General features: G+C 46.6%; 1 protein-coding gene across 1 annotated transcript; it reads right to left on the reverse strand.

Moving 5' to 3' along the window:
• Positions 1-12,520: 12,520 nt before the first annotated feature.
• Positions 12,521-13,161, reverse strand: LOC105525998 (interferon-induced transmembrane protein 3). The gene has a single exon (XM_011961854.1). It carries the CDS (start codon positions 13,073-13,075, stop codon positions 12,683-12,685), a length of 393 nt encoding a protein of 130 aa, XP_011817244.1. The 5' UTR covers positions 13,076-13,161; the 3' UTR covers positions 12,521-12,682.
• Positions 13,162-14,117: the final 956 nt, after the last annotated feature.

Below are 14,117 nucleotides of genomic sequence, written 5' to 3' on the forward strand. Positions count from 1 at the left end.
AGGAGAATTGCTTGAACCCAGGAGGCAGAGGTTGCCGTGAACCAAGTTCCCACCATTGCACTCCAGCCTGGGCAACAAGAGCGAGACTTCGTCTCAAAAAAAAAAAAAAAGTTAGCAAATTGAATTCTGGTTAGGTTTACTTTTAGCAGTGCTATGGACTAGCAATTCTGAAACTACATTCTGTGTATTCTTAAGGCTTAGGGGAACCAGATTTTTCATTGTTGGGGAAAGAAGTTACAAATATGGAAAGTTTATTGCATTGGAACTGGAGTTAGTCAGTAGGAATTCAGGTTTTCTAATATACATCTATGTCTCTGTAGCTATTTCTGTGTGTATATATGTGTGTGTATAATCTATTGCCTAACCCTGTCTGCTGACAGGGCCTACAAGCAATGACACACCAACAGGAATGAGCATGTTAAGCACCCAGGTCTTGGTTTCTGAAATGCTTCACTAAAGGAACCAGGGATCTTCGAGAAATGGTTTATTCCAAAGCTGGAGCAGGAAAAGCTGGAGAGGATTAGCCTGAAACATCTTGTGCCAAAATGTAAGGAAGTGCTCCAAGAAAAATGGGATGTTATAAGGACTCAGAAGCCAGTTTGGAGAGGCTCCTACTAGCCAAATCTGAAACAATTGGTAATGGGATAAATATTATTTGTAATGGGCCTTATCCCATTGAATAAAATAAGAATCCATATAGATATAAATAAATGAATGCATTTTTTAAAATGGAACTGAGGGGAGATCTCTCTTTTTTTATTTTCTTTCTTTTTTTTTTTTTGAGACAGGGTCTCGTTCTGTTGCCCAGGTTGGAGTGCAGTGGCGCAACCATAGCTCACTGCAGCATTGGTCTCCTGGGCTCAAGCATTCCTCCCACCTTAGCCTCCCGAGTAGCTGGGACTACTGGCATGTACCACCATGCTTGGCTAATTTTTGTTTTAAATTATTTGTAGAGATAGGGTCTCACTATGTTGCCCAGGCTGGTCTCAACATCCTGAGCTCAAGTCTTCCTCCTGCCTTGGCCTCTCAAGGTGCTAGAATTACAGGTGTGAAACACTATGCCTGGTGGAAATCTCTTCATTACAGTAGAATGCCAACTAATAAATGTAGAAGGAATGTTGAAGGGAGAAAACCATCAATGAATGCTAAACTGGTGAATACATGTTTGATAAGAAATAGGATAATTATACAGTTGCAAAGTATGCTGCCACAAATTACTTACTTGTTACAAAGGAAAAATAATAACTCCACAGTGGCAGACACCACTTTAATGAAGTCATCAAACCTTACATCACTATATTGGCATAAACCAATATCCAATATCATGTGCCCTCCAGTAAGATGCTTGGAGAAGGAAAATAAATAGACCTGGCAACAAAATGCTATTGTGTGATCTTGGACACAGGAAAAAAAAGTAAGAGCTTTGTTAGGGCAATGGATGAGACAGATAGTGGTACTATATTAATGATTAATTTCCTGATTGTGTTAACTGTACCATGTAAGAAAATGTAAGGGAATATAAGAGAGTGTCTTTATTCTTGGAAAATGCACACTGAAGGCCAAAGTGGGAGGACTGTTTAAGGCCAGGAGTTTCAGACCAGCTTGGGCAACATAATGAGACCCCATCTCTGGAAAAAAAAAATGTAAAACTTTACCAGGCATGGTGGTAAGTGCCTGTAGTTTCAGCTACTTGGGAGGCAGAGGCAGGAGGATCACTTGAGCCCAGGAGTTTGAGGTTACGGTGAGCTAGGACTGTGTTACTACACTCCAGCCTGGGCAACAGAGTGAGACCCTGTCCCAGCATCCCCTTCCCTTTTTTTTTTTCTAGAGACAGGGTCTCTACAAAACAATAGAAGGAATTCCTATAATCCTCTATCCAGAGTCACTGATGGTTTGCATTTTTGTCTTTTTTGTCCCAGCACTTTGGGAGGCTGAGGAGGGCGGATCACGAGGTCAGGTGATCGAAACCATCCTGGCTAACATGGTGAAACCCTGTCTCTACTAAAAATACAAAAAGTTAGCTGGGTGTGGTGGCATGCACCTGTAATCCCAGCTGCTTGGGAGGCTGAGGCAGGAGAGTCACTCGAACCCGGGAAGCAGAGGTTGCAGTGAGCCGAGATTGCACCACTGCACTCCAGCCTGGGCAATAGAGTGAGACTCCATCTCAAAAAACAAACAAACAAACAAAAAAGCACACTGAAGTTTTCAAGTTACTCTTTCTTTTTTTTTGAGACAGGTCTCGCTCCGTTGCCCAGGCTGGCGTATAATGGCACGATCATGGCTCACTCTGCAATGCAACCTCAACCTCCTGGGCTTAAGTGATCCTCCCACCTCGCCTCCTGAATAGCTGGGACCACAGGCACATGCCACCACGTCCAGCTAACTTTTTTATTTTTGGTGGAGACTGGAGACGGGTCTCCCTATGTTGCCCAGGCTGGTCTCAAACTCATGACCTCAAGCAATCCTCCTGCCTTGGCCTCCCAAAGTGCTGGAATTACAGCCATGAGCCACTGCGCCCAACCAACAATTTAGTCTTAAATGGTTCAGTGAGCGATATCTATATATGTATAAATATATATAATAAATATATAAAAATATGTAGTGTATATATACATACATATTTATGGATAGAGAATGACAAGACAAAAATGCAAACCATCAGTGACTGTGGATAAAGGATTGTGGAATTCCTTCTATTGTTCTTGTAATTTTTCTGCAAGATTGAAATTATATCAAATTAAAAGGCCCTCCTCCAACAAAGCAAACAAACCTGTGAGTGTGGCCAGGAATCAGGCAACACTTTGGCAAGAGCGATCAGGAGGCCCGTGCTTCCTGCTGGGGCCAGAGCCTGCCCAAAATATGTCCACTCCAGGGCCTGCAGGAGGGCATGAATAGCGACCCTGCAGGATAGGCCTGGTTGGCAAGAGCACGTATTATGCAAATTCTGTCAGCAACTAGACCACAAGCTGGGTCGCAGTTCCTGGCAGAACTCATTATGTCCTTAGAGCAGAGAGGCCTTACAGCTGTTTCATGTTAGATGATTCACAGATAACGTGCAGCAAACCGAAGTATCATTGGTGAATGTGTGACTTGCACTTGCATTTCATCTCTTTTCATAAAAGTAATCATTGTTTAAGTCTGCTTTTGTTACAGCTCACTAATAAATGGAATGTATTTGTATTTTTGCAGGGAGGCCTGAACTTTTAACATCTAATCATCTTTACCAAAGAGCAAGAATCGGTTAAAGTTTTCCCATTTAGTAAGAGTAGTGATTAAGACATACACCTTCCCTAAGCAATTCCTTTTCAAAGAGGAGCACACGTTTAAAGAGAATTCATTAATGTCTCTTCTGAGGCTGTTTATCCAGTTTTGTCACGGCTCTAGAGCACAGGAATCTCTTTTTCTCCTCCATCTCTTTTTTAGCCAGTCTCTGAGAATCTCTGAATTGCTAAATATTATTTATTTCTTCCATTTTATCCCCAGGAGCTTAACAATTTTTGATTTTTTGGCTTTGTTTTTCGAGCAACTTGAATGTCCCACACATCAAAGGCCAATTAGCTAAAAGACAGGCTTCTTCACACAACCCCTAATTGATATCAACTGTCTTTTTCTCAAAGCAACAGGAAGCCAGGTGGCCAGCTCTAAAACCAATCCCACCACGTACGTTTTTCCTAACCTCTGACTTATACCTCTGGGTTGTGCCTGGTTAACCTTGTTTTGCTCCTGGGGTCAAGAGGGAGCTGCTGAGGAATGAAACAGACAAAGATCCACGTTCCTCTCTGGCCGCCTATGGGGAGCAGTTTCCAGACTCCCAACCTGGCTCACACAGGGGCAGGGCAGTGCTGGCCTGGGGAGCACCTGGCTGACATGACTGAAGAGGCCCTCCCCCAGAAAGGCCTGAAAAACACTCATTAAAGCTACGGCTGAGTCATCTGGGTGTGGAGGCTGTTGGGTCACATTCTTGAAACATAACAGGCAAACAGGACAGGCAGAGAACATCTAGACTGTGGATTCTGTAAAACTTTTTCCAGGCCGGTTCACAAAAGCATTCCCTACTCTGTGAGCGTGAAATAAAAGGTGAATGCAGCCTCAGTGCCAGAACACAAGACCAGTCAGTGCTATACATTTCAGCTTAGCCCTGGGCTGACCCTTAAGATCAGGAAAAGATGATGGGGCGGTGACTTCTCAGCAAGTCTTTTCCAAGTTTCTGGTGTCTTCGAATTCCTAGCTGAACAGAATTTATCAAAGCAGAAGGTAGCCGTTCATACCCCGGTTTACCCAGGCAAAGAGGAATGCTTTGGAATTGAGATATTTTCAGGGCATGAGTGGTTTAGACCTCTGAAACTAGAAGACGAAAGTCCAGGTTATTAGAGATCAGCAGCACCTGAGAGGCAAGGCTTCCTGGCACCTGAAGACTCACAGACAAGTCTTGGTATCCTGGCTTGTTTTCCTTGCAGCTCAAAATCATTTCTTTGAGGTCATGATCTGAAGGGGGACGCTGGGCCCTGAGACCTAAATTCTAGTCTCTATGAGTAAATGCTTCTGATAGATCAAGTTGGGGAGCTTCTGCTGAAGAACACTGAGACTAACACCCTGGTGTGACGGCCACACCTGTCTCCAAAGTGTACACATCACCCCGCCAGGACATCACCAAGCTGACATTTAATTAGCAATGAGACACTTGTTTTCACTCTTGTGGCCAAAGTATGGGGAAATAGATGCTTTCTGTCTTCTTGCCTTTGGTTATTTTTCTCCTGCTTCCTGAACTGGGCTGGGAGCGACAGAAAAGAGAAGGAAGGAGAAACCCAGCAAGGCAAGAGCAGCTCCTTCCATTCTTTGACACATTTATGTTCTGCTTCTACAGTGGTGGAAACAGGAAGTAGGGTAACTGGCTTGCTCCACTCACATTCTGATCATTTTCTCTACAAGGCAAGGATGGCTGGCACCTCCAGTTGTGTGGAATGTTACTATCAGGGGCCTGTGTACGGTATCATTGACATCTGGAATGTCTCATTCAAGCAAGGAGGGCCAGGTGTGGTTGTGGATAGTGAGACGAAAATTCATCTTTGCCTCTGGAAAACAGTCAGAAGGCATGCCTTCCTGAAGGCAGGCATATCCTCTCTAAATTCAGCATATTGTAAAGCATTATGGAATAGAGCAGAAAAGAAACCTAACATTTGGCTGGGGGCTGGCTAACTACTGGACATTTTAGCTATCTTCTCAATCCACCACCAACTCTGAGGCAGATGGCCTTGTACCCGTTTTACAGACGAGCAACTGGGGCTGTGGATTTGACAAGGCGCTAGTTGCAGGACCTCAGGTAACTGGCAGAGTTAGGATGTGAACCTAGGCTGGTACCTACTCTTCAAGCCTGTGTGCTCTGGGACCAGGCATGCTGTGCTTGACTTTCCCACTGGTTTGACATTCAGGCCATTTGTTCATCCCTGGCCACCTACCACTTCTTCAGTTTTCCATGATTTCTTGAAGACTGCCAGGAGTGATTGTGAGGTCACTGGTGATTTGAATTTCATCTTTTATATATATTTGATTTGAATTTTATATTTAAATATACTTGGATTTCATTTAAAAAAATTTTTTTAACTATAATTAAAAACAGCCTGGGTATGGTGGCTCATGCCTATAATCCCAACACTTTGGGAGGCTGAGGTGGGAGGATCACTTGAGCCCAGGAGTTCAGGACCGGCCTGAGCAATGTAGGGAGTCCCTATCTCTATTATTTTATTATTTTATTATTTTTATTTTTTAAAACTAGAGATGGGGGTCTTACTATATTGGTCAGGTGGATCTCGAACTCTTGGACTCAACTGATCCTCCTGCCTCAGCCTCCCAAAGTGCTGGGATTATAGGAGTGAGCCACTGCACCCAGCCTCCATTTAAAAAATTTTTTTTTTCTTTAACCTGGTGATTCATGCCTATAATCCCAGTACTTGGGGAGGCCAAGGCGGGTGGATCACTTGAGGTCAGGACACCAGCCTGGCCAACATGGTGAAATCCCTCTCTACTAAAAACAAAATACAAAAATTAGCCAGGCATGGTGGCAGACACCCGTAATCCCAGCTACTTGGGAGGCTGAGGCAGGAGAATCACTTGAACCTGGGAGGCTTAAGAGACTCCGTCTCCAGAAAAAAACAAATAAAACAAAAATGAAAATAAAAAATGTAAAAACCTATAATTAAAAACACAATGTGTAGCTGTGCTAGGTACTAAATAATAACAATGCTGGCACATAACTTTTGCTGGCAGTCTTTTGAGCAAATCTTGGATTGAAACTTTCTGGGCCCTTCCTTCTTTCCTCCCTGCCTCTCTCTCTGTCCCTCTCTCTTTCACTGACTCTTTCAGCTAATAGGACATTCAAGTATAATTAATTTACAGCAGAATGCACAATTCTTAAGTGTATAGCTCATGAATTTTCCCACATATATACTCCATATAATCACTACCCATATCAAGATATAGACAGTGTCCAACACTCTGGAAAGTTTCTTTGTGTCCCTTCCAAGTCACAAGCATCGCCTCTTGTTACTATTCTGACTTCTATCACCAAAAATTACCGAGCTGTGCCACTGATTAGGAAGGTTATGGGTCTGCCCTGGCCTTTTTTTTTTTTTTTTTTTGACGGAGTCTTGCTCTGTCGCCCGAGCTGGAGTGCAGTGGCCGGATCTCAGCTCACTGCAAGCTCCGCCTCCCGGGTTTACGCCATTCTCCTGCCTCAGCCTCCCGAGTAGCTGGGACTACAGGCGCCCGCCACCTCGCCCGGCTAGTTTTTTGCATTTTTCAGTAAAGACGGGGTTTCACCGTGTTAGCCAGGATGGTCTCGATCTCCTGATCTCGTGATCCGCCCGTCTCAGCCTCCCAAAGTGCTGGGATTACAGGCTTGAGCCACCGCGCCCGGCCTGCCCTGGTCTTTTCTATCTGCTCCTGCAACAATGTTTCCAAGAAGACAACTGCTGCACAAGGCTCAGGATTTTTGATTCATATTCTTGTCATGCCTCACTTGTGCATTCACGAGCAATGCACCCGCCCTGAGGCTCTACTGCTTATGAAAACTTTTGGGTATTTTGCGTCCAGCTTTTTATTTAGGACAGGAAATTCAATAGTCTGTTTTTTTTTTTTTTTTTTTTTGAGACAAGGTCTTCCTTGGTCACCCAGGTTGGAATGCAGTGGCACGATCTAGGCTCACTGCAGCCTCGACCTCCCAGACTCAAGTGAGGTCAGGTACCTCACCCTCCCAAGTACCACATCCAGCTAATTTATAAACTTTTTGCACAGACAAAGTCTCACTACGTCGCCCAGGCTGATCTCAAACTTCTGGACTCAAGTGATTCTCTTGCCTTGGCCTCCCAAAGTGTTGGGATTATAGGCATAAGCCATGGCATCCAACTTCAATAGTCTTAATAATTCACTTTGAAAGTTAAAAAATGTTCTGGTATTCCTTTTCCAAATTGGATCAGTTTAAAGATGAGACAGATGATAAGGCAAGCTGTTTTTAAAAATTTGTTTATCTTTTGCAACTAAAACAATATATGGAAGTAAATTAAATGCTGAGCTTGATAAAAGATTGCAATGATTATGCCTATATTATTTCAAATTTTGGTGTTCATCAAAATGGAAATTTTTTTCATAGACTGACTTTATGAGAAGTGAATGCTAAATGGATTTTAATTTAAATGTAGATTGATAAATTATTTCTTTCGTGTTTTTATCTTTTATTGTTTTTTGAGACAGAGTCTCACTCTGTTGCCTAGGCTGGAGTGCAGTGGCTTGATCTTGGCTCACTACAATCTCTGCCTCTTAGTTCAGGTGATTCTCCTGTCTCAGCCTCCCCAGTAACTGGGATTACAAGCACCCACTACTACACCCAGCTAATTCTTGTGTTTTTGTAGAGGTGGGGTCTTGCCATGTTGTCCAAGCTGGTCTCGAACTCCTCGCCTCAAGCAATCTACCCGCTTCAGCCTCCCAAAGTGCTGGGATTACAGGTGTGAGCCACTGCGCCCGGCCTCTTTGGTTTTTTTTTTTTAGATGGAGTCTCGCTCTGTCCTTCAGGCTGGAGTGCAGTGGCACGATCGGCTCATCGCAACCTCCGTCTGGCGGGTTCAAGCGATTCTCCTGCCTCAGCCTCCTGAGTAGCTGGGATTACAGACATGCCTCACCATGCCCGGCTAATTTTTGTATTTTTAGTAGAGATAGGGTTTCACCATGTTGGCCAGGCTGGTCTTGAACTCCCTATCTCAGGTGATCCAGCCACCTCAGCCTCCCAAAGTGCTGGGATTACAGGCGTGAGCAACCGTGCCCATCTGGCAATTTTTAATTAGAGTTCTTCTAAGATTTATCTGAAAAATTACATACTACTAAAAAATTTGCAACCCACACCCAAGGACATAATTTGTCTGGGCATAGAGACTTGATGGCGCTTAAAGTAACTGGATGAGCTTTTCTTAACATGTGATTTCTCTCAGGTTCACATACTTCTTGACTGCCCTTGTTCCTTTCCTATCCTATTTGAAGCAGAATGGTTAACAGTCTTCCGCTTTCACCAAGACAGCCCTATTTGCCCCTTCCTTGTCCTTGTTAGCCTGGTTTTATAAAGCCTCTTTTGCAGGGGTGGGGGCAGTTAATAGCATTGGGGATTGTCGCTTGTTCCCTGTAGGTGAAAAGTATTTTTCTATTGTTTAAAAAAAAAATCGAGACCATTCTCGAGAGTCATTTCCTGAAATAAAGCGTGGGAGGAAGTCATGGGCATGAGGGTGAGTCATCAGGCAGCATCACGGGGCTGCAGGCGTGAGCCGGGGAGGCCTGGCTCGATCCTCCACAGGCTTGGATCCCTGAGTGGAGCAGGCCACTGGGGCTGAGAGAAGAGACCTCCTGAGAGGCGGGGAGCGGGGTGGGAGGGGGTGGGAGTAGTTGCTTCTGATCTATAGGGCGGTGGTCAGCGTGGGAGGGTGGAGGCACAGGCAAAGGCCGACAGGCCCTGGGTCCTAGGGCCACTCAGCTGCTGGAAAATGAGGTTCAGAGTTGTTTGGACTGTCTGAAGTAGGATAAAACCAGTCTTAGCCCTGGTTAGGTAACATATGCCAGAGGCACCTGAGCAGAGACGTGAGCTGGACCATGGGCTTCCTGGCAGGACTTCCACAGAGGAGGGCGAGGGGAGAGGAGCGAGGGAGCAGAGGGCAGCTTGCCATCCATGCAGCCTCCTGAGGCCCCAGATGAGTCACCAGACAGCAGCCTGTCTTTACTTAAAGCAGCTGCTGAGGAGAAGAGTCCCTAACCACGTGAACACTGGGGAGGAGGTTCTGAAAGAGGCTGCTGGATGCAAGGTCCACAACTAGGGTAATCCAATTTCACCCCAGGCTAACATGAGAAATTATGACTCTAGCAGCCAATCCTGTGGGCAATGAGAGAGTGGGAGAGAGATTTTCCAGATATAAGTCCCACTAGAGTTTCTTTTTTTTTCTTTTTTGTTTTTTGAGACGGAGTCTCATTCTGTTACCCATGCTGGAGTGCAGTGGCACCATCTCAGCTCACTGCAACCTCCACCTCCAGCGTTCAAGTGATTCTGTTGCCTCAGCCTCCTGAGCAGATGAGACTACAGGTGTGTGCTACCATGCCCAGCTAATTTTTGTATTTTTAGTAGAGACAGGGTTTCGCTATGTTGGCCAGGCTGGCCTCGAATTCCTGACCTCATGATCTGCCCGCCTTGGCCTCCCAAAGTGTTGGGATTACAGGTGTGAGCTACCGCTCCTGGCCAAGTCCCCTTAGAGCTTCTAAGAAGAAATGAGGGAAGCGGGGTTATGAGAGGCCGGGTCCCACTCACAGTGTGCGACATTGCTGATGAGTATGCTTGGTTATCTGCCTTGTTATTTGCCACCTTTGTTATTGTCTATTTCTTGGGAATTAGTAGTATACTGCAGTGATTAGGAGTGATCAAGAAGATGCCTGGCTTCATATTCCAACTTTGTCATTTACTAACTGTGAATTTGGCCGTGTGTGTGTGTGTGTGTGTGTGTGTGTGTGTGTGTGTGTGTGTGTTTTCTTATTTGTTTTGAGACAGGATCTCACTCTGTCACCCAGGCTGGAGTGCAGTGGCATGATCTCAGCTCACTGCAACCTCCACCTCCTGGAATCAAGGGATGCTCCCACCTTAGCCTCCCAAGTAGCTGAGATACACGTGTGCACCACCACACCTGGCTAATTTTTGTATTTTTTGTAGAGATGGTGTTTCACCATGTTGCCCAGGCTGGTCTCAAACCCCTGGACTCAAGCCATTGCCCACCTTGGCCTCCCAAAGTGCTAGGATTACAGGCGTGAGCCACCTCCTGACCTCAGGTGATCCACCTACCTCAGCCTCCCAAAGTGTTAGGATTACAGGCATGAGCCACTGTGCCCAGTCCGATTTCGATTTATTGGTAAAGTTGTAATAATGACAGGACCAGCTCTTAGCTAGAAGCAGTGACTCTTGCCTGTAATCCCAGCACTTTGGGAGGCTGAGGTGGATGGATCACTTGAGGCCAAGAGTTTGAGATCAGCCTCAGCAACATGGCGAGACCCCCTTTCTCTACAAAAAATATAAAAAATTATCCAGCTGTGGTGGCACACACCTGTGGTCCTAGCTACTTAGGAGGCTGATATGGGAAGATCGCCTGAGCCCAGGAATTCAAGGCTGCAGTGAGCTATGATCACACCACTACACTCCAGCCCGGGTGAAAGAGCAAGATCCTGTCTCAAAAAAAAAAAAAAAAAAAGATAGGACCAACTATATGGTAGACACATCTGTGTATGGGAGACACGCCTGACAGCAATAACCTAACCATTCCCTGAGAGTGACCCTGTATGGCAGATGCACCTGAATGTGTGTTCTCAGTGCCAAACATGCCAACTCAGAGATTCATTCCTTATCTATAAGGAACATCTGAGCTCTTGTCCTGCCCACGGAAGGCTGTAGAGGGAATCAAGGCCCTTTGTGTTGGTTTAAGTGAAGGTTGCCAGGTGGTGGTTGTTAGGGCGAGGGTGTTAAGTGAAAATGCTATAAACTGCATGCATTTTTACAAGCAGTGGCAATTCTCCTGTCCAGTTCACCTCCATCAGACCACTCTGTATGTAAGTGCCCTTCAATAAACGTGTGCAGTGGCTCCTGCTTATAATCCCAGCACGTTGGGAGGCTGAGGCAGGAGGATCCCTTGAGCCCAGGAGATTGAAAGTAGCCTGGGTAATATAGTGAGGCCCATCTCTAGTGAAAAAAAAAAAAAAAAAGAAAAAGAACAACAAAAAGAAAACCTATGTCTCATTCGCTGGGTCTCTTCTTTGGCCTCAGACATGGTACTACCCCTACCGGAAGTTTTTTTTTTTTTTTTAATTTTTAAAAGATTTTAAATTTTTGTCTGGGCGCAGCGGCTCAGGCCTGTAATCCCAGCACTTTGGGAGGCCGAGGCGGTTGGATCACCTGAGGTCGAGAGTTCAAGACCAGCCTGACCAACATGGAGAAACCCCGTCTCTACTAGAAACACAAAAAATTAACCGGGCGTGGTGGCGGGCGCCTGTAATCCCAGCTGCTCGGGAGACTGAGGCAGGAGAATTGCGTGAACCCGGGAAGCGGAGGTTGTGGTGAGCCGAGATTGTGCCATTGCACTCCAGCCTGGGTGAGAGAGCGAGACTCCATCTCCAAAAAAAAAAAAAAAGATTTTAAATTTTTAATTTTTTTCTAGTCCCAAAAGTAACATCCTGACCTATCAGAGTTAATGGGGTCCAGCATGATAGTTGGTGGGCCCAGCAGGAGGTGGGAGAAAAGCCCCAGATGATGAGATTGGGAAAGGGCAGACCCGCGGGGGAGAAGTCCCAGGTTGGCTGTCCATGTCTATACGGGGCCCGAGAGCCGCTATGCTTGATGGATCGGGCCTAATGTGTGAGCACAGGGATGCCCTGAAAACGCTGAAAGGTCTGGAAGGGTAGTTGCAGGGGGTAGATCTGACTGAGCAAGGCTCAGATTCCTGAGCTGTGGCAGCTGTAGTTGGCTGGCCGCTTCTGACCATGCTCCAAGCAGCCGTAGAGGCTGAGCTCACAGCACAAGCAAGGGTCCAACTAGGCACAGATGGTGGCTTCTCTTCAGGACAAAATGGACTGTTGAGCCTACAAAGAGCCGCTCCTCTCCTCCCCCAGGGGCCTGCTGTGGCACATCCAAGATGAACTCCCAAGAGCTTGGGAGAACCTTCTATCGTATTCGTTGCTCTTTTTGTTGCGGTGGTTTGTGTTGCTGCTGCGCTAGTGCCAGTACTCCTCTGTATACCTGGCCCCAGGGAATGTGATGAGACTATGAGAGTCATTCAAGGGCGTGCTGGGGTGGGGCGTATGGTGGACGCACCTGTGCGTGGCAGATGCACCTGACAGTAATATCTTAAGCCTACCCTGAGAATGACCCTGTATGGCAGATGCACCTGAATGTGTGTTCAGAGTTCCCAGTGCAGCCAACCCAAAGATTCATTGTATCTTCTTCTTTTTTTTTTTTTTAACCAGAAACATGTGCACTTTATTGAATGCCATTGTAGAAAAGTGTGTGAGGATAAAGGGCTGATACAGGACTCGGCTCTGGGGGCAGGGCGAGGAATGGAAGGTGGAGCACGTGGGATACAGGTTATGGGCAGAGCTCCTGGCCTGCATGATGTCTCCTGATCTATCGATAGGCTTGGAAGATCAATACTGGGATGACGATGAGCAGAATGGTCAAGAGGATGCCCAAAATCAGGGCCCAGATATTCAGGCACTTGGCGGTGGAGGCGTAGGCCTGGGCCCCAGTCAGGTCGCCAACCATCTTCCTGTCCCTAGACTTCACGGAGTAGGCAAACGCTATGAAGCCCAGGCAGCAGGGGTTCATGAAGAGGGTGTTGAATAGGGACCAGACGACATGGTCGGGCACGGAGGTCTCACTGCGGATGTGGATCACGGTGCCTGTCGGGGGAGCAGGGTTGTGGGGCGCCCCCAGCACAGTCACCTCATGCTCCTCCTCATAGTTGGGGGGCTGGCCGCTGTTGACAGGAGAGAAGAAGGTTTGGACCGTGTGGTTCATGGTGTCCTGCGAAGGCCAGCGGTGGTCGGGTTAGTGGGAGGGTTCTCTGTGGGCCCTCCCTTTCCCCAGTAGTTTCGATTTATCCAAGATTCATTATATCTTTTCTTTTTTTCTTTGTCTTTCTTTTTTTTTTTTGAGACAGAGTCTTGCTCTGTCACCCAGGCTGTAACCTCTGCCTCCTGGGTTCAACCATTGTCCTGCCTCGGCCTCCTCAGTTGCTGGGGCTATAGGTGTGCACCACCACGTCTGGCTAATTTTTGTATTTTTAGTAGAGACAGGGTTTCACCATGTTGGCCAGGCTGGTCTTGAACTCCTAACCTCAAGTGATCTGCCCACCTCGGCCTCCCAAAGTGCTGGGATTACAAGTGTGAGACACCATGCCTGGCATCATATTTTATCTATGAGGAACATCTGAGAGCCTGCGCCATCCTGTGGAATGGGCTGTGCAGAGGATCAAGGCCCTTTGTTTTGGGTTAAATGAAGGTTGCCAGGTAGAGGTTGTTAGGGGAAGGGTACTAAATGAAAACACTGTAGAAACTGCCTACATTCTGTAGGTGCTGGTGCTTCTCTGGCTCAGCCTGCTGCGACCTGACCATCCTGTATAAGTTCCTCTCAATAAACCCCATGTCTCATCTGTTGGCTTTGGGTCTCTTCTTTAGCCTCTTGAACCTGATGCCATCCCTACTGGAGTTAATGGGGGTCTGGCATGACACCAACTCTTTTTTTTTTTTGAGACGGAGTCTCGCACTGTCGCCCAGGCTGGAGTGCACTGGCCAGATCTCAGCTCACTGCAAGCTCCGCCTCCTGAGTTTATGCCATTCTCCTGCCTCAGCCTCCGGAGTAGCTGGGACTATAGGCGCCCGCCACCTTGCCCGGCTAGTTTTTTGTATTTTTTAGTAGAGACGGGCTTTCACCGTGTTAGCCAGGATGGTCTCGATCTCCTGACCTTGTGATCCGCCCATCTCGGCCTCCCAAAGTGCTGGGATTACAGGCTTGAGCCAACGCGCCCGGCCTTTTTTTTTTTTTTTTTTTGAGACGGAAT

The sequence above is a fragment of the Colobus angolensis genome, unplaced genomic scaffold (genome assembly GCF_000951035.1).
Source record: "Colobus angolensis palliatus isolate OR3802 unplaced genomic scaffold, Cang.pa_1.0 Scaffold57, whole genome shotgun sequence".
Lineage (NCBI taxonomy): Eukaryota > Metazoa > Chordata > Mammalia > Primates > Cercopithecidae > Colobus > Colobus angolensis.